At 42.4% G+C, this 20632-nt stretch overlaps 2 protein-coding genes across 3 annotated transcripts in view; both read left to right on the top strand.

Moving 5' to 3' along the window:
* Positions 1 to 186: 186 nt before the first annotated feature.
* On the top strand, positions 187 to 16995 carry LOC117938269. Its single transcript, XM_034862792.1, has 35 exons — positions 187 to 320; positions 455 to 585; positions 677 to 744; positions 924 to 1117; positions 1193 to 1228; positions 1313 to 1541; positions 1690 to 1814; positions 2340 to 2452; positions 2555 to 2661; positions 2925 to 3061; positions 3498 to 3605; positions 3686 to 3793; positions 3880 to 3996; positions 5120 to 5312; positions 5675 to 5943; positions 6095 to 6231; positions 6344 to 6502; positions 8641 to 8827; positions 8950 to 9074; positions 10096 to 10163; positions 10304 to 10497; positions 10855 to 10950; positions 11175 to 11394; positions 11732 to 11874; positions 12034 to 12131; positions 12316 to 12422; positions 12599 to 12732; positions 12942 to 13046; positions 13223 to 13333; positions 13414 to 13527; positions 13680 to 13799; positions 13907 to 14090; positions 14168 to 14439; positions 14564 to 14700; positions 15673 to 16995. The coding sequence occupies exons 1-35, from the start codon at positions 293 to 295 to the stop codon at positions 15838 to 15840; spliced, it is 4842 nt and encodes a 1613-aa protein (XP_034718683.1). The 5' UTR covers positions 187 to 292; the 3' UTR covers positions 15841 to 16995.
* A 653-nt stretch (positions 16996 to 17648) lies between these two features.
* Positions 17649 to 20632, top strand: part of flt1 (fms related receptor tyrosine kinase 1) — a 40522-nt gene continuing 37538 nt past the window's right edge. Inside the window, exon 1 of one of the 2 annotated variants that reach the window (XM_034862711.1) lies at positions 17649 to 18056. In XM_034862711.1, coding sequence (XP_034718602.1) covers positions 17999 to 18056 — 58 coding nt within the window. In that variant the 5' untranslated portion in view covers positions 17649 to 17998. The remainder of the gene's footprint in view (positions 18057 to 20632) is intronic. The other variant, XM_034862712.1, reaches the window with a different exon arrangement.

Below are 20632 nucleotides of genomic sequence, written 5' to 3' on the forward strand. Positions count from 1 at the left end.
TCCCTATTAGAATCCACACAGATTGAAGTGACAATACGAAAGGCCAAGTAGAATTTACTGCTCACATATTGGCACTTTGCATTAGAGTATGAATGTGTTCCCTCTCTGGCTGTAGATCGCAGATGTGTCTGTGGAGGTGGCCACAGTTGATCACGCTCTACAGAGGCTCTACAAGAAGTACAGGAAGACGAGACGTAAGCCCAAAGGACTCAAGAGGCTGTGGGCCTATCTGTTAAGCATCCGGCACCTCACCGTCATTACCACAGCAGTGGTGTTTGTGGTGGTGGTTGTCATGTGGTCGCTGCTGTGGGTCTTCATATGTAAGTGAGAGGATTCTTTTAATTAAATCTCATTAAAAAAAATATAAATTTCTTTCCAGTGCATGATTACAATACTACAATACATTACATTACAACTGAACCATATAATGCACGTTTTGACAATATTTCTTTAGTTCGCAGGGAAAGCAACAGTGGAGTGTATTTTGCCGGGATGTTTCGTGTTGCCAACGTGGAGTTTATCCCTGAGTACCGCCAGGAACAGTCCAGTGAGTTTGTGTCCATGGCAAACAAAATACAACACGTGGTATGTGTAGCTGTAACCCAGTTATTTACATAATGATTAGTGCTAAACATGAGATCTAAGTGGCTTACGGTTAATTGCTGGTGTCTCGTAGGTGAGCAATGTGTACAAGGTGTCCCCAGTGGCCAGACTCTACAAGCAAACTGTCATTTCAGACCTCAGGTACAGTGGGTCTGTTAGTCATCATCAACATCAATAAGCTAAGTGAGGTCCAGCTGATATTTATGATTCAGATTGCGCTTTTGATGCCCGTTTTAAGCATCAACACTCATTTACAACTGAGCAACACACCCTGTTTTAAAAGTTCAAATGTAAATGTAAACTCTGTTTTCCTCACCCAGTCACAACAACAAGGGCGGTGTGCTGGTTCACTTCTGGATGGTGTTTGTGGTCCCTCAACTGAAGAGCCCAGCAGTGTGTGAGGAGTGCGTTGGAGCCATTTTCAGAGACTCAGTCCACATCAGCATGATGAACAGGTCCTCAGTAGGCTACCTGCTCGGTCTCCCAGTGGACATCGACTCCATCCTCATCAATGGTGTGTCAGAGTGTTTACATGTGTATCCTAAAACTTTGCATAAAAGCAAAGATTAATAATTGTGTCTTCCTGCAGCTGTTCAGCGATCAGATTATTCATCAAATGAAGCAGGTAGGTGAAAATACTAAAGTTATATAAAAGCTACACTGTATGTCATGTAGTGTGTCCATGAGTTTTTTTTCCCTCTCCTCCAAGGCTCTCAGTGTGTAGACAAGCTGTATGCCAACCTTCCTGGGGCAAGTGTACCTTTAAACGTCTTCTCATCATGGGGTGGTGTGAATTGCCATGTAAAGCTCACCGCTGCTCCTGGCTCTCTGATCCGTCTGACTGTCACCTCGTTCGTCATTGAGCCCAGCGACTGTGTGAATGATGCCCTGACTGTGTACGACGCTCTGCTGCCCATGAGAGGGCGCATTCTGCACAAGTGAGTGTAGCTTTCAGACAGCTTGTTTCTCGCCTGTTTTCCCACATATTAAAGCTGCAAGCAAATCATAACGCTTCTTGCCATATGCTACTGTATTTTGTCTTAAACATAAACCTTGAATATTCTAATGTGTATCTCTGTGCTGCAGGCTGTGTGAGTCAGTCTCCAGCTCATTCTCCCTGGTGTCTACCTCCAATGTCATGCTGCTGTCCTTCAGAATGACAAATGACAACAAGAGCTTCAGAGGACACTTTCAGGCCATTGCTGAAGAAGGTATGACACAATTACATTGTCACTGTATATGTCAGTGGTTTCAAACTTTATTTAAGTATGTATTGCCCCTCCACACATATTCAACCTGTCCATGAGCAGTGACCAGTTGCATACAAATGATCATTTTCCTTCTCAAATGTTTTGGTTATTTTTTAAAGGCCTGATTGATAAAAACTAACCAACAAGAATATTTTTTTTAATTTTTTTTCACAGGAAAGAAGGAAAATAATTTTGAGAACAAGAAAAAAGTTTTGGACTCTCCCTTTTTCATTTATCACTTTGCATGTTGCACTTTCCTTTGGCTCTTTGTAGTTTGGCTTATTTAACGCTAATGTACTTGCACTTACTTCTTGTTATCTGGAGTTTGAACCTTCAAGGTTGAAAGCACTTAATTGGAAGTCGCTTTGGAAAAAAGCGCCAGCTAAATGACATGCGATGTAATGTAATTCTCACTGAGATTTATCTTAATAACATGGCTGGCTGGGGTGAAAGTATAATCCTTAAGTCTGTCTCTGTCTGTCTCAGTGTGTATGTCTCAAATTGAGACCCACATAAAGCCTGACATCACTGGTCAAATCTACAGCCCCTTCCACCCCAGCCTTCTGCCCCCACAGTGCTTCTGCACCTGGAAGTTTGAGGTAGAGCACACACATACATGACAAACTAAGGCTGAGTTGTTCTTAACCAGTTACTTAAAATATCTTTTATTGATTGTGTATTCTCTTTGTATTTTATTCTAGACCCCTAACAGGGCTTTAGGAGTTGCTCTGCAGTTTGAGAACTATGTATTGAAACCAAAGGCCATGGAGGGCTGTGAACATGGCTGGTGGAAGGTCAATGAAATCATGTATGTGGGTGCAGAAGAAGACAGACTTTAATGATCCCCAAGGGGGGATTACAGCTGCGTGCATATGATAGAAAATTCTAACTCCCTATAACACTATTTCATATATGTTTGTCAATCTTTACGACTATCTACAGCCATACACAATGTCTTTGGATATAATATTTAGTAGATAAGGTATTTTAACATTGTATTCAATTGTGCATTTACTCAGTCCCACAACAACCTCCTGTGATGGTTTGTTGATGGTTGCTTTCCCTCTGCAGTTTCTGTGGCAGCTACGTGGGACACCACACGGTGTTTCGGATCGCTGACCACAGCCCAGAGGTGGAATTTCGCAGCAGCTCACGTAACTCTGCTCAGCCTTTTCAGGCGTCTTACAGCAGCTACAATATCAGCCAGCGTAAGCACTGCCGGCCCAGAGTAGGACTCATTGTAACAGCCTGGATACACTGCAGTAAATGACAGATCCTAGGTGTACTCCAGGGTGGATGTGAATTGATGACTTTGTTTTTGAAGTGTGTTCTAAAAAATCTACTTTACAGAGTAAAAACATTGGTAAAATAGACATAAACACATTGTACGGACATTTTTTAAAACTTCATGTGAAACATGCACAACATGGATCTTTTTTTAGAAAAGATGAAAATAATTAAGTTAATTTCTATTGTCAATGATTTTGTTTCATTCACAGTTTTGAACAGCAAAACCATTGAAGCGTCTTGTGGTGTCATTTAGTCGATCACTAGAGTAGAAGTGAAGTGCAGCAAAGGCAACTTTTATTTATGCACTTAACTTGTCTATTTAAACCTCTCTTTGCCCCCCCATGTGCGCACCAGCCTGTCCAGAGAGCCACTTCCTGTGCTCCACAGGACTGTGTGTGGAGAAAAGTCGGCGCTGTGACGGCCTAGACGACTGCCAGGATGAGAGTGACGAGGTCTTCTGCTGTAAGTCGTCCTGGTTGCATAGTACTGGTTGTTTAAGGACAAATGGAACTGCACTGGAAACATGTTGCATATCTTTACAGCGAGGCCAACCAAGAACTGTGGGGGCAACAGTCCTCTGCATCCTTTGTATGTATGCAATGGAGAGACAGACTGCACTAATGGAATAGATGAGATCAACTGCACTCAGGGTATACATTTTTTACTTATTTAACATGTATTCCCTTTCACTGTTTAACTGCTAATAATTCTATAATATGTTCTCTACTTTTGTCAGAAACAACATGCTCTGAAATCAGGTATCAATGCAACAGTGGCTCCTGCATCATGAAGAAGAACGCAAAGTGTGATGGTGTCCATGACTGTCAGGACCACAGTGATGAGGCCGACTGTGGTGAGCGCTCTGCATTATGCTCCATGTGCACATCTTGAATTTGCAGCAAAAAGAAAAGAAACTTCAATATTATCACTACAGATTGTTTTGTAAACCCACCTCCACCCCTTTTTCTAGTAATGTATAGATATCATGCTACTTCATTATCTTTAAAGTGACTCTAGTGCCAACATTCTGTATGGTGCAATGGTGCAAAACCGTTTATCCTTTGTGCGACAATGCACAAGATTAAATTTCAACATTTTAGAATCCTCACCCCTATGCATCAAACATCTTTCATATTTTTTACTGTTTTGCCCTGCAGGATTTAAACTTTGAACATCCAGTTTTTACTAAATATATGATGAACTGTGCTGTTAAAATGCCTCTAGCTTTTAGCACTCTTTAAGTTGTTTCATCAAAAAATGGTTCAATGATTTATCAGCTTAAGCCACATCAACACATGTCCCACCTGAAGGGTTGGCTCTTAATGAGGAAGTTTACACACAGTGGTTATACTGCCAGTACACCACCAGTTCTCTGCCAGATCCTTTATGTTGCTTCATGAGAACGTTGTTATTTTGTGATCCCATGGGCAACATGCTCCAAACCTGCTGACCTGCAGCACTGAGGTTACCCAGTTGTATTAGCTCTCTCACTTTGCTGTTATTTTATCATGATGGGGTCTCAAGGTGATGGGAAAAGTCTTGTCTTTGATCACTCACTGATACTGGATAATGCTGTTCATAGACATGTGGGTGTGTGTGTGTGTGTGTGTCTGCGCATGTCAAAGCTTTACTTTTTAATAAGGTGGCAGTAGACCTGTCTGTCAGGGTTATGACTCAGTGTGTCAGCATAGAAAACACACACTCATACTGTAAACTTACACGGATACAGGGACACACATCAGACCCCTGTTAGAGCTATAAACTGCACATAGTCACAATTATAGTAATAACACGTATTGTTTTGTTTCTCTCACTGGAGGATACTCTTTTGTTAGTGGCAATAATGTCTTGAATTGTAACGACAATATATAACATCCTGCACATGTCCACATATTCTGCGTTCTGTGCTCCAACAATAAAACCAATGGCCAGTATAACCAGTAAAACATAACAATCCCTCACTGTGTGCTCCTCAGACTGTGGTCGTCCCTCTTTGAAGAAGGTGGGTTCATCTTCAGGAGCTGAGCGTATTGTGGGTGGAGATAACTCTGTGGAGGGGGAGTGGCCGTGGCAGGTCAGCCTCCACTTCTCTGGTAACCTGTACTGTGGGGCTTCTGTCCTCTCCTCTGATTGGCTCATCTCAGCAGCACACTGCTTCAGCAAGGAAAGGTCAGTCACTCTCACCGCTGATAAAAAACTTCCTGTAATTGTTATATGATCACTGTAATGGTTAAGGTATGTAAAAAAAAAACACACAGAGAGCAGTGCAGAAGGATCTGATAATACAGTGGTTCCCAATCAAACACCCATTACATGTTATGCTCTTTGTTGTGAACATTTCAACCAGTGTGTTATTTTATTCCTAGATTGCTTTATTGAAATGACTTTTTTGCCTCATATTTTTTTGAACAGACTGCCACTTACTGTTCATATCAACTCATCTGTTTTCAAGCTTTATAGACACAGTATAGTAGACAGTATATTCGGCCAAATGTCCTCCTTTAGTGATCCCTGATACATATCTCCACCAGGCTGTCTGACCCAAGGTACTGGAGCGCCCACCTCGGCATGCTGACACAGGGCAGTGCCAAACATGTGGCGGAGATCCAGCGGATTGTGGTGCACGAGTATTATAACACGTACACATTTGACTATGACATTGCCCTGCTGCAGCTGAAGAAGCCCTGGCCTCCCTCCCTCAGCCCGCTGGTCCAGCCTGTGTGCCTGCCACCCCCCTCCCACACTGTCACAGATAACCACCGCTGCTTGGTCACCGGGTGGGGATACCGCTCAGAGGAGGGTGAGCAATGCCCTAAGCTCAGTTACTTTTGTACTTAAATGTTTTTTGTCTGAGGGGGTTGATCTGATAGGGCTGGTTTACATGCAGTGTTCTAAAAGCACAACAGTAATATGTCAGTTGCATGATCTATGTCAACATCTTGCCCCTGTAGACAAAGTGCTGCCATCCGTGCTGCAAAAAGCACAGGTGTCCTTACTGAGCCAGACTGACTGTAAGAAGAGCTATGGACCTGTCTCCCCACGCATGCTGTGTGCCGGGGTCCCCTCCGGAGAGCAGGACGCCTGCAGGGTGAGCCCCCATCTGACAGAATCACCCATAATCATCTGTATTAAATTTTTAATAGCAGATATCAAGCATTGAATGTTTGTTTTCTGCATCAACTGCTCTTTTTGTGTCTCAGGGCGACTCAGGGGGTCCTCTGTCCTGTCAGGCAGCGGGCGGGGGTCGCTGGTTCCTGATTGGGATTGTCAGCTGGGGGGCGGGCTGTGGCAGACCAAACCTGCCTGGGGTCTACACCAGGGTCAACAAGTTCACCTCCTGGATCTACAGCCACATCAGCTGACACAATGAAGCTCTTAGTGATCCAGTGACAGCAGATGTTAAGATCACTAACACCATATAATAAAAGCATCATCAGATAATTTTTTTTTTTAATCTATTTTGTTGAGGGTGTCTAATTAACAGTTGTAACATATTTCTCCTATGCATTCATCAACATTTGCATATGTCCCAGCCAAGTTATTAACACATTTAAAACTCTGCCACTGGCAGTCCCCAGCATTGCCATTAGAATGCTCTATCACATATAGTGTGACTATTTAACATAAACCATTGCACAACACCGACATGAACACTGAGAGCAAAGACAAAAAGACAAAAACCATCAAGTGTTTCAGCTAGGGCTGAGCAATATATTAATATTATATTGATATTGATATGTGAAGCTAGATGTCGTCTTTAATTTTGGATATCGTGATGTGATTTAAGTGTTGTCTTTTCCTGGTTTTAAAGGCTGCTTGACAGTAAAGTGATGTCATTTTTTTGAACTTACCAGACATTTTTAGCTGTTCTATTATTTGCCTTTACCCACTCAGTCATTATATACACATTATTGATCATTTTTTATCTAAACTCTCATTGTGTAAATATTTTGTGAAAGCACAAATAGTCAACCCAACAATTGACCCAACGTTGATGTATATTTGGTCAAAAATATTGTGATATTTGACTTTCTACATATCGCCCAACTCTAATTTCAACTTTGTTTCTTTATTTTAACATGTATAGAAACACTAAGATTGTGACTTTATAGTTTCAAAGATTGCTACTTGCTAGAAATGCATTCATACATAATTCACAGAAAGAGAACACATTCCACAATGAGGTCACAATTCTGACAAACCTGTAACACACACCTTTTCACCTGAACATGTCAATAAATAATGATTGATTATTTCAAAGGGTTATTGACACATGATGGCAAGCAGGAAAAGTGCCTTGAAAGATTTTTATTCTCTTCAGTTCCTATTCCAGTTTCTATTCCTCCATCCAGATCTGGGATTAAAGCCTAAAAACATGTTTTGTCCTGTTACAGCCTTTGTGCCAGAATTTACAATTGCAGGTTCAGTCCTGCTTTGCCCCCCTATCCATCATCCAGCGCAGCAGCCAAACTCCAATTGTAATACCTCGCACACGTTTCCTTTAAGCACCCCTTTGTCCCCCCTAGCTTTACTCCCGCATACACAGCGAGAAAGTTTGCCCACAATATCTGTCGCACGGATGGTTGTGCGGATTGTATCCTTTCATAGTGCTCTCATTGTCCCCGCACTGCATTCTGGGGCTGCGTGTGTACCTGCCGCCCCCGTTCATGTAAACGGGAGGCGGTGAATGCCCGCCGCATCCGAGCCGCTCAGGTCAGATTTCTGCGCTTTTTTCCAAAGAAAGCGACAACGGGGGTTTCCTCTCTCTCCATCCTTTCTATGAGGTATTGTTGCATATCGCCTCTCCGGAGCTAAACGGAACAGTGCTATGAGGTCTCACCCCAAAAGCAAAACTTGCGAAGTGTACTGCGTCTCTGGGCATGGACATTCAAGCTGCACCGCACAGGTAAGCCTCCACTGTGCTCTTTTTATTGCGCGTAAAAAGACGATTGTGCCAAGCGGGACTTGGGAACTATGTTCTCAATATATTCTATATGTGAGTATGGCAAAATGAGTTTCTTTATTTACCTTTTGGGTTTTTATTGCCATACCTGAAGGATGCATAATAGTCTGAACCTATCAAACTGAGTCAGCCATGGTTCATCTTAATTGCAAAAATCCGTCTCTATGGGTATGTGGGTATCTTTGTCATGAATGTCCATATCTGGGTGAGCCACTTGATTGAGTGCTGACACCTCAGAGCCAGGCCGTGGGAAAGCAGACTTGTCTAGCCAGGCTTTGTCTGCTCCCCCGGGGAATCCTGCCAACCCCTTAAATGTTTTAGGAGATCCTTTCAGCTCAAAGATGTTCACCGTTACTCTCCCTAAATCAGTGTCTGCTCCACCATTAAATCAATGTCTGAGAGATTTTGGCAGACAGGCTGCAATTACTTTACTGCTGTGGTCACTTACAAATAAAATGCCAACAATTAGAAGCAACTTGAGGACAGACATCAAACACTGGTATGATATTTAACTCATGTCCTTGTCTCTGGAAGGGAGAGGGGCAGTTGAAGGAGCCCACCCAGTCACTGAGCCCCCCCACAAAGCCTAAGGATCAGGCAGACCAGAAGGTAGAGGGGGGGCAAGCTCCAGCCTGTGGCTCCTGGAGGAGATGGATGTTAGGTGTCTTGCCTTTCTTTCCCTTTGCAGCTGCTATTGCACTGACTCTCCACTTCTTTACATGTGAGTACAGACCTGTTTTTGTGTTTCAGACATGTCTCATGTTCTTAAAATGTGTCTATTTTGACTTACAGCTACAGTCACACAATTGCACCTGTCTCAAATCTCTACACCTTTCTCTCCAGCTCCACCCTCCTCAGTGTTCTTCCTTGGTGGCAGTCTGGAGTTCCCAAACCTGAGCTTTTCCTCAGAGCTGACTGACTCCACCTCCCCTCAGTTCCGCCTGCAGGCTCAGGCTTTGAACCATTATGTAAGTGGAACGATGGACTTAGTCTGTCAGTGACTGACACTTTAGAGCCCTGCTTGACCTTCTCACTCAGGGCTGATCTTGCTTCCTTACTTGATATTGTAGCTACTAGTCTTTTCTGCTGCCCTGTTTCTCCTTCCCATCATCCTCTTTTGTTGTCTGTCTTTGCATTCTTATTCGTTTTTTTACTTTCTTTTTTTGCACACCACTTTTCTCTCCTCTGTCACTCTCTCTGTCTCTCTCTGGTGGTGTTAAATGTAAAGCTGAAACGGGAGCTGGGCACAGTGTGTGTGCGAGTTCCCTAGACCCCTAGGGACAGGGCCCTTTCAAGGCTGAGGACAAGCCTGGCATTTGTGAGCCCAGCTAGGCCCAGGCAGCAAGAGTGAGAGGAAGAGCAGGCCTTCAATAAAAACATTGTCTGTGTAACTTTCACACAATCAGCCACTCTGTGCGCCGTTCACTTCAGCGAGGAGGTGAAGCTCAGTTTGACGCTGGGGTTGAGAGGAAGAGACAGGGCAGTAGGACAGGCTGGGATGACAGAGGGATTGGGGGCTGGACAGAGATATAAGAAGGGGGATTTGGAAATTGGAGCAAAAGGTCATATGCATGGCTGAACGTTCTTGCTTAGCAGTAGAGAAATGGCGAATTAGTAGGTGTAAATCCCTGAAAATTGACACGGGCATAGTGTAATGCTCCTTTAGTCAGGGTGAGTTAAAGTTCTGTTCATTAAAGAACAGGTGAACTCAAGGCCAGGAGTCCATACCACCCTGGGTCCTACCTCCACACAGCCACCAGGTAGAGACACAATGGAGCTCTGTGCTGCTCAAAGTCAATATACACACATGCAGAGCCTGACACACACACACACACACACACACACACACACACACAAAATGCTTAATGCTTTGGTTGAACTCTGGCTGCATGTTCAAACAGGTGTGTTGACCTCACTTGCACTGCTACATGTTACACTACCTGTTTACAGTATGAGGTCAACCCTCCTTTTTTGCCTTTTTGTATTCAGTTCTCAGAACTCTACGATTCCTCGCCGTGGAGCTCTTACTACCTGCACTCAGGAATTACTGCCTTTAGGTATGATGCACCAACAAAACGCTTAATGATGAAACTAAATTTGCAGCAGTTCATACATAAAAGGGACATGCATGACGACAACCTACTCAGCTGTATGTCCCCTGCAGAATAGCAACATTGTAAATTCCTTTGTGTGACAGTGAAGGAGCGGAAGGGCTTAATGTCTTCTACTGGAGTAAATTCTCCGCCCCGGACGACGTTGCAGTGGCGATCCGGAGGTCTGGCCCAGAGAGGCTGCAGCGCAGGCTTCCTGGCAGCAACAAGGTGCTGCGGGACAGCCGCAATGAGCAGCGCTATTACATGGAGCAAGATGACGACATGCTCCACCTGCTGGGTAGAGACTCTCACTGTACAGTACACGTATATTACTCACACACATATGTGTAGGTTTTTGTCTAAACCTTTTGGGCTCTGTAGTTTCATCAATGTGTGTATATAAGTGCATATTACAACATACAATAACTACTAATATATAGGTTACATTTAAAAACTCCATAAATGCTTAACACACCCTCAGATCAAACAGCAACACTAACACTTTGTAACTGCTTTATGAACATTCTACCCGTGTTTTATCAGTTGGACATCATTTTATACGCATTAATCATGGATTTTTATCTGTGCATTGCTGTTGAGTGATACTAATTTCAAGAGTATGTTGACATGTGTTGTGTGTGTATTGTGTATGTAGGTTTGGACCCTGACGATTTTGAATCAGACGAAAAATCAGACAAGAGTAAGAATCCAAACAGCATCCAGAGTGGGAAGTGGCAGCTTGGCTTCCAAGGTGAGGAGAGCACATAGCTGACGTTATGTTACAAAACGATAAGATCGGGTTTCTAAAATAAAAAATCTGAGAAAAAGTGTAATGGGCAACTTTTATGGTTGCCATTAATGCAACTTGTTATGCCTGAACACCAGGTCTGCTGATAAGACAAGAAACAACGTGCTAGACATCGTTCATCTTGTAAATATATTCTTGTAAATACATCCATCCCTTTCTCTATCTAGCGATTTCCTTTGACCTCTATGCCAAATATGGCAACAACCGCACCCTGAGCCTTGTGAGTCCCAAGAAGCCGTACTACCAGTGGCGTCTACGCGTGCCATCAGGTCATGTGGTCCGACTGGTTATCCTCACCCTGCATGGTGCCACGCCAGGAAGCTGCACTGCACACAAGCTCTCGGCTTACGACTTCTTACTTCCATTACAGAACAAGATAATCGCACGGTAAAGACTGGTGCTGCACTGAGCTCATCTCTGTAAGATATGTGTGAATTTATGTACATATGTGGATGCATATGAATGTGTATGTGTATATTATACACTTTTTTATGTGCAAACTAATATCTGTACATCATAGTCAAATGTTTTGTTCACCTTGTTCAGCTTTGTTGTCCTTCTTTTTTTAGCCGTTATGTGTATTTCTGTGTATGAACTTTGAGAGCAACAAAAAGCTGGAGTCAAATTTCCAGTATGTGTTTACACTGACTAACTACTTCTGATATGTCTCATTTATATATTGTACTGTATATATACATATCCTGGATCCATTTAACTGTTGCAGGTGGTGTGGGCTGCCTATTTCGGGTTCCTCCCCTGTTATGAAGCTGACATCCTCTGGAAATGTGATGTTGGTCACCTTCTCCTTCAGCAGACAGAGGGATGGGGCAATCTTCAAAGCTTACTTCCAGGCCATCCCAAAAGCAGGTTTGAGTGCTTTCACAAACAGACAAAAGCATGCGCCACACTGTCTAAATTCTTCAACTCTTCTGCTTAAATGATTTATTTCCACTCATTAGAAGGGGAGAGACTTAACCTCCGTTGTGTATTCTGTGCATTTCTCTGTGTCACCATCTCCCCCTGCAGGTTGTGGAGGGTCGATTTCCTCCTGGAACGGCTCTATTTCCTCTCCCTACTACCCTTCCTATTATCCTCCTAACATAGATTGCACCTGGACACTACGGGTGAGTGTATGCATATATACACAATAGTAATAATAATAATAAGAATAATAAAAATAATGATCTCTCATACGTACCTGTGAGTGTCAACAGCTGAATATGAAAGAGAACATAGAATGTCATTTGGCTCATCCACATTCCAGCATGTGAGCACTTTTTTCTTAGTCGTCTTTGGTTACTTTATCAGGCGCCGTTGCCAGGATACCTGATCTCCATGACGATCGTGACGATGGACATTCAGGATTCCTCCTCAGACGGCTGTGAGAAAGACTGGCTGGACATCGGAGGGGTCAAGTGAGTTGTGAAACTGAACTTTGTGGCCCATCGGTAAGGGTTAGGGTTAGCGTGTCACACTTGCTCTAAGTGGCATGATCTCATTCTCTCGTAATTGTTCAAGACAATCCATGTTTTTGTGGCTGGATATGAATAAAAAGTAAAATTCCTTACTTTTTTTACTCTTCTGCATCAAGACTGTGTAATCCAGTGTCAGACAGCAGCAAAAAGCGAGTCTACTCTTCTCCTCTCTCCCTCCACTTCCATTCGGATGAATCTCTCACTCACAAGGGCTTCTACTTGCTCTACCAAGCCTTCTCTCCAGAGGGTAGTAAGTAAAAGCAGACGCTTTCAAATAAATAGCCCTCTCTCACTGTCATTTGCTCAGAGCCTACTGATACAGTGTGTCATTTCTGAAGGAACAGGTTTTTTTTGTTTCCTATGCTAACATTTCAAACTAGTATACTTAGGGTAACATATCCACATCCACAAGTGTAATTCCAGAGAGAACATTTGAGTTTAATCCGTGTCTATCTCCAGCCTGTCCTCGGCAGTTTCGCTGTGGAGATGGACGCTGTATCCCTCTGCGGAAGGTGTGTGACGGAGTAAAAGACTGCTTAGATGGACGAGACGAGGCTAAATGCTGTAAGTCTGTTGCCTGAAGACACTATTATCGATACAAAAGGGCTGTACACTTGAACCACACAGTCTCTTATTCTTAACATTTAATCTGAAAGACACAACCTTTGTGCTACACTCAGATTTGTATGCGTTTGTGTGTTTCTATGTGCATGTTTTGCACATATGTGTAAAACATGTAGCATCCTGCAGGCCAGGTGAAGTGCTGTGTAGGAATGGCCAGTGTAAGCCTCAAAGCAGCCAGTGTGTGAGCCAGAGCAGCTGTGCAGACAGCAGTGAAGAGGGCGCCTGTGGTGAGTAGACTGTCACCGTTGCAACACATGCATGTGCTTGTTGGTAGTTTGGTGATTCAAATGTATGTGTTTGTTTCCAGCAGGTAAATGTTACCACGTGTGTCCCAACAATGTCTGTTTGCCAAAGTCTTCAGTGTGTGATGGTGTTATTGACTGCAAAGACCGCAGCGATGAACTCAACTGTACCAGAGCATGTGAGTTTTCATGATGTCAGACATCACTGGTTACACTCACTGATTAATTTAAGTGTATTTTATTGCAATATGTTGTATTTATAAGTATATTTCTCTTCATTTTAATTGCCATTTGTTTCACACTGCCTAAATATGTCATTCATTCTCTTTAGACCTTAAAGGCTGCTCTTCATCCTCATACAAATGTGCCAACGGAAAGTGTCTAAGTAAGGTTAATCCTGAGTGTGACGGAGTCAAAGACTGCGTAGACGGCTCTGATGAACTGCGCTGTGGTAAATTCCCACTCACAAAACTCAACCTTAGACTCCTGTATTTGTGACAAAAAATTGAAAAAGCTCTACATTTTCTATCTCCTCCTCTGTCTCCCTGTGTGTCCAAGGCTGTGGCACTAGACCAAGGAAGCGTACTAAGATAGTGGGTGGCTCTGATGCTGTGGCCGGGTCATGGCCATGGCAGGTTAGCCTCCAGATGGATCGCTACGGCCACGTATGTGGAGCCACACTGGTCGCCAGCCGCTGGCTCATCTCTGCAGCTCACTGCTTCCAGGACTCAGACGCCATTAAGTAAAAAAGACACCTGGAAGGCTCATTATGTTAACCATAATTCATGTGTGATGTCTTCATGCATGTTGTGTCTGCAGATACTCAGATGCCCGTGCATGGCGGGCCTACATGGGAATGCGTGTGATGACTACGGGGAACAACGGCGCAGCCACCAGACCAATACGCCGGATCCTCCTCCACCCGCAGTACGACCAGTTTACCTCCGACTACGACATCGCACTTCTCGAGCTCGGTGCTCCTATCTTCTTCAATGAGTTGGTGCAGCCCGTGTGCGTCCCCGCGCCCTCACACACCTTCACAACGGGGACCAGCTGCTACGTCACAGGCTGGGGGGTGCTCATGGAGGACGGTAAGAGCTAAAGTTTGTTTTGAAACAAATATAGATTGTGGACAAAATATACAAGCATTACAACCTGGTCCAATATTTCATAATACCACATGATGTTTCCATTTTATGTTTGTTTAAATTATAGGTGAACTGGCCTCTCGCTTACAAGAGGCCTCAGTGAAGATTATCAACCGGAACACTTGTAACAAGCTGTATGATGAGGCTGTCACTCCCAGGATGCTGTGCGCTGGGAACCTGCAGGGAGGGGTGGACGCCTGCCAGGTGAGTGTGTGCATCACTGTTGGTGTGTCTAGGCACAAGTATGAATTTTTTTTGGGAAAAAACTTGCCTCAGTGAATTCATTTTCAGTTTAGTTTCCCAGAGTTTTTCTCTTGACCACAACAGAATGTGTCTACAAATTAACAAACAATTAACGCGTTTATATTTCTCTTGATCTTTATGCTCTATGTCTTCTGCATTACTACTTCTATTACCGGTTGAAGACTAAAGTTCGCCAATGTGAAACTGTGAAAAACATTATGGGACAACAAATGTATCAATAGTAATTACACAACAAATAAAATAGATACCATAAACAACATTTACATCAAACATATTATTTACCACAGTAACAGGGAAACTTACAGAAGCTTGCCATCCTTACAATTTGTGTTTATTATGTCAGACATAACAAAAGCCTAACACTACATGCAGATACAAAATCAAGCATTTTGTCTGTATCTGTAGATACAGTAGATAAATAGAGATATCTCAAAGTAAAAGTCCCATTAACTTGATCTGAGTCACTTGATTGCATTTTGCAGAAATGTCATTATGTAATCAGCTGATTTAACCATGCGAGTGACAGCTGGTTCAACTGCAATGATGGCATGGCACTCCTTATCTCTGATAAACAGAAAAATAAGAAGATATCATCTTTTGTGCTAACAGATCTCAGCAGTAAGCAACAATTACCAGTTAGCATCTTAACAAATCTCAATAAAAGAAATACCCTTTATTAAAAAAGAAGCCTACAGATAATGCAGCTATAAGTGCATTTATGAAGTAGATAAAAGAAGTGCTGAAGCTATCAGCTGGTGGCAGAATACTGCTTATGCTCAAGTAGCTCATATATTCTCTCATTGTATTTCTCTCTACGTGACTTGAAATTTCGGTTACGAAAATGTTTTGATGTCCTTTAATTTCACATCTTTTTGTCTGAATGTGTATCACTGTGCATGTCTGTGGTCTTAGGGTGACTCAGGAGGTCCGTTGGTGTGTCTGGAGCGAGGCAGGCGGTGGTTCCTGGCGGGGATTGTGAGCTGGGGTGAGGGCTGTGCCAGGCAGAACCGTCCCGGTGTCTACACACAGGTGGTCAGGTTCACTGACTGGATCCATCAGCAGACTAAAGGACAGGTGTGACTGAACACCACACTCACACAAAGAAAATATAAGACAGACTTGACACACAGGACCATGGTTTCAGACTTGGAGTCCATCTTCAGAAGGTTGTCATGATTGCATGACAACACATTCAGTCAGTTTTTGGAAGTGAGTCCATGGTAACGACCAGCAGGGGCATCATCCCTGCTCCACAACAGCCAGCTTCCCTTACAATCTCCAAACATTGACAGTGGCTATGTTGACATGCACAAAATGCAGTAACTAACCTGGTTACTAAATCAACTTTTGAACCTGTGCAAATTTCACATGATACTTTAAAATGAAAACACTGTAATAGCTTTTAGTTTTACACTGTGTGCACAAATGTAGACTGAACTAGGGTTCAGTGTTTATGGCTCTACAATTTTGACAGAGAAAGTTTAAGTGTCCTTAATCAAATGGACAGATGAGGCCAAAGTACAACAAATAGCAAGTTTGTCCTGTGCATGTAAATGTAGCCAATCACTTCCTGTTTTCCTACCCTCTTATTCCTGTCACAACTACATTGTTCACTACAGAGATAGTGACCATGTCAGGTGTTGCAGACCAAAATCACAGCAGTCCTTATATTGAATGTGGAAAGAGTTCTCTCCCCACACGCATGTAACGATATATGTTTGGCCTTATCTACATTTGTCCATGTACTGTATATGTATGTTCATGACCGACTGCATGTGTTTAAGAGTTTTTATTGTACTGTATGTGTATGTATGTGCATTTGTATATCATGAGTTTATCCTTATGTTATATATATTCTGTAACTGTAGAAAGTGAATAATCCCTCAGTAGGAGGTGATAATATATTTTGCATTTCACTTTTACTGTGATTTAATTTATCTTTATGGTGCCACCTTTGCACTTCATGCTCCATGAAAAGCATGATAACAGCTCCCCTTACAACCATGATGCATGTGATGCTGGCATAGGGAACAAATCAGGAGTTAACCTTACCAATCTTTGTGCGTCTCCTGCTGCACCTCATATCACCACCCAGTGGCCAACTGCACCATTGTTCATTTTATATCCTAAAGGAATGATGCACCTTACACCCAAAGGATATAAAACATACAGTCTGCATCATTGTTTATGATATCAGAGTATATGCTTTTACATTAAAGAGACAATTTCCACTGCAGCAGGTCTCAAAAAAACGGTTGTGTTTTTTGCTGCATTTTTGTGATGACATTTATATTTTCTTGTTTTATTCTTACTATAATGTCCAATCATCTACATTTGCCCTTTTCAACATTTTTCAATGGTTTTTGACTTTAAAAAGTAGGCTACATCAGTTTGGAGTCAGTACTTTTATATAAAACATCATCTGACGTTATGGTGCCAGCAAAAAGTCTCCTTAAGGTTACCTGTCTAAGTGGTGAGATCATTATTTTTCTAGTTGTGTAATGTGTGGTGTGCTCTTCCAAGCAGAACACTTGTTTATTATCGTTTTGGAGATTCAAATGATCGCAGTTTGAAATGTGAAAAACATGTCTGTCAATTTGTTGATGAAGACACCACGCGTTAACCCCCGTGCCTACGTGCTGATAATCCCGTGCACCAACCGAGAGTTTTCCAAATTTAAACACAGAGCTGCACAGTCGAGCATCTTCCCGGTATTCAGTGGTGCCCAATCAAGCCCGTCTGGAAATAAGATATGTTGCAGATTATTAGATAGGAAGTGTTAATTTAATGTTAAAATTAAAATGTTTAAAAGTTTGTTGAAAGAAAGGCTTATTTCAGACCTTTTCTTTTATTAACACCTAACTGTTCTTTTGCTTGACCACTGGGGAGAACTAAAAGGGGACTGCTGTTACGCGCCTTGGGTGTGTCAATGGACGTCACGAAAGTCCGCTATCCGGTGGCTGCACTGTGGGAACTGTATAAAGCCGCGCCACTATCCAAAACGATGGGGAAAAGTTGCACTGGAGTTCAAGCGTGGTGTCCTGTTGCGTGATCTCCCGCAGCTACCCTCGGGAAACCAACCATCTCTATTCACTGACGATCTGCACTGAGCGCCACAGCCATTGCGCTGCGCTCTTTTAAGTCTAGCCTACTCTGGAGGGGGGAAACCAACAGCAGGAATAAAACTGGTTTCATATTTTAGATTTGAAACCCGCTCGCTGCATCGGAGTCACCAGAGATGATGAATTTTATCCCCATCTGCCTGTTATGTGGATTGTATGGTGTTCTTGCAAAAGGTGAGTAACAAGTTTACATGTGTTGATTCAACACTGCACAGAGCACCTGCTGTAACCATTGGAGCTGATGTTGATTCCTTCTTTATTTAAAGTTCTTATTGAGTTTTTATTTGTTAGTCCACTCCAAACGGCTGGGAAATGAAAACTAGTTGTAACCTTTTTTTATTGATAGAATCTGCCATAGAGGGTCCTCTAGGGTCAAAGGGCATCTTGAGGCTCTCTAAAGAATAATGCTATTTCCATGACCAAGGCAGAACATTCAGTCTTTTCTTTGGAAAAAAACAAAACAAAAGAGGAACAAATGCTCCTCTTTATTGTGGCGCGCTGTGGTGCGGCTGCTCATTTGTTTGATCGATTAAGTCGACGGCCCAGTCGTGTGTCTAAGGCTGTTTAGCTTATAAATCTCTATTAGCACCGAGTGCAGTGAGGGAGATAAGCGCTATCCAGCGGGACACTTGTTTGGATAATGCGGACCTCTGTGGCCCGGCTTCTTTTGCGCTTGGCCCCGGTTGAATGGACACACGCAGGGCGTTGTTTCCTGAGACTGATGAGTTTCTCTAATGAAAGTTCTGATTTAAAAGATCGAGGGGTCATGACCGACTGAAGGAAAATATCCATTGGGCAGGAACTGGGGTTAATCTGTGCGTATTGCTGAAAACAGTCGGCAGGTTGCTTTTATGTGCCCTATTGGTCTTTGGTCCCCAAAAGGGAAAAAACGACTATTTTCCCCAACAAATCAAAATAATGATTTTAACAACTTCATACGCATAGCCTGATATATTAATGTCAGTTAACACGATCTGTGACTTATTAACTATTCAGTTATTTTTAAACAATTATTTTAAATGTTGTTATCTAGCTGTTATATATTTTTTTAATTAAAGTAATAAAATGATCACTAATTATCTCATGCTGAGGGCACAGCAAGGCCCAATAGTGTACTTTAATCAGGCAAAACTTTAGGAAACTAACGTTAATTATATACATTTTTGATATGCCTTTTGTCAATGTTCTAATCTGTCAATCAACAAATATTTTTGGGGCAGTTACTGCAATAAATATATAAATACGATAAATGACTGTTGAGAATGTCAGGGGAGAGTCTTAACATACATCATCATACATTCTAATGCGTTTAAGATGAATACTCATCTGCGTTTGCATACTAATGTCCTTGTTGTCATTGTTAAGATATTACAACCATCCTTATTAGCTTTAATAAAGATGATAATATCTGATAGAAGACCTTGAAATCTTTAGAAAACATTTAATAGAAAATGCACACCTAAATGTGACATACATACATGTGAATACTTACATATTGTCAAATTACTGACATTTTAATATTAGTGTAAGTTTTCGGCTCACCGGAGAAACTGGAGAAAACTGAGGGTATTAGATGAATTCTTTAGAAATGATTTCCAATTTTTTTTTGAGTTCAGTTGCAGTGACCTAAAAACAACCTTTAAGTGCATGTTTGTGCAGAGTTTAAAATCACTTTTATATGAGTCATTTAAACATCAACATCTGTGTCATCAAGTGTTTCAAGATATTTTCCCAGTGGTGATGAGTGCCAAAAAGGAATGATGGGTGTTTTTTGTGGTTTAAAATGTGACATTTAGTAACAAAAAAACAGAACATTCTAGTTTTTAAATAGAAAACTTCACTGAATTCTATGGAAATGGTGCTTTTTTTTCCCGACACACAGCTTGTTGAAAAAGCCCCCAAATGGCCTGAAGGAGATCCCTAACTTCCTCTCTGTCATCCCTCACCCTGTCAAAAGTGTGTGTGTTTCTTGCCTACTTACACACTGTGAAATCGAAGGAAATAGTATGGGAAGTGCTAGCAGTGTGAGTGTTGCTAGATCGGCTCAATGGGGAATCCACTGGGAACAATGATGCTGACAATGAATGGTGATTATGGACTTTAGTGATAAACTAACTCGCTGCTGTACAAAGGATTTAACTACTGAGTGGTGAGACAGTTATCTCCGAAGGAGTGTTTCGAGCTCTGTGTTGCACACTCTGTAAGAAGCAGTCACAGTGAAGGACAAACTTCCTTGAATGATGTTTCCGCTGTTGGAAGGAAGGAAGGGCGGACAGTCGTCTTTATCTCTCATTAATAAACTTCAGCGATGGAGTGGAGAAATGCCTTTATTTGATAAACAAGAGGGACACTGCTTACGCATTTCCACACAAGTTGTCAAGTGGCCTGAGTAAGGAGATGTGCAGGGGGTCACAGATACTGTGGCCCTGGATGGAGTACGTGCTGTGGAGCCGGGACCCACCAAAACCGGTTCTGCAATCAGTCAAGAGTCTGGTTTAGTCCGGTTTGTAATGGGAAGAGCTAACAGGAGCTGTCCAAGATATTTATTGGTTGTAAAGTGTTTTGTCTTCCAGGATTTCCTTGGAAAGCAGTCTCATATAGATCTGAGTCAACACAAATGGACCTGGACCATTCATGACTCCCAATCCTATGATTAGAATTTAATATAAAAGCATCCAACATTTTGCCATAAGAGATTATTAATAAACTAGACATTTAGCTTCAATGGAGTCCCAGTGCTCAATCCCTCA

The sequence above is a fragment of the Etheostoma cragini genome, chromosome 22, assembly GCF_013103735.1.
Source record: "Etheostoma cragini isolate CJK2018 chromosome 22, CSU_Ecrag_1.0, whole genome shotgun sequence".
In the NCBI taxonomy this organism is placed as follows: Eukaryota; Metazoa; Chordata; class Actinopteri; order Perciformes; family Percidae; genus Etheostoma; species Etheostoma cragini.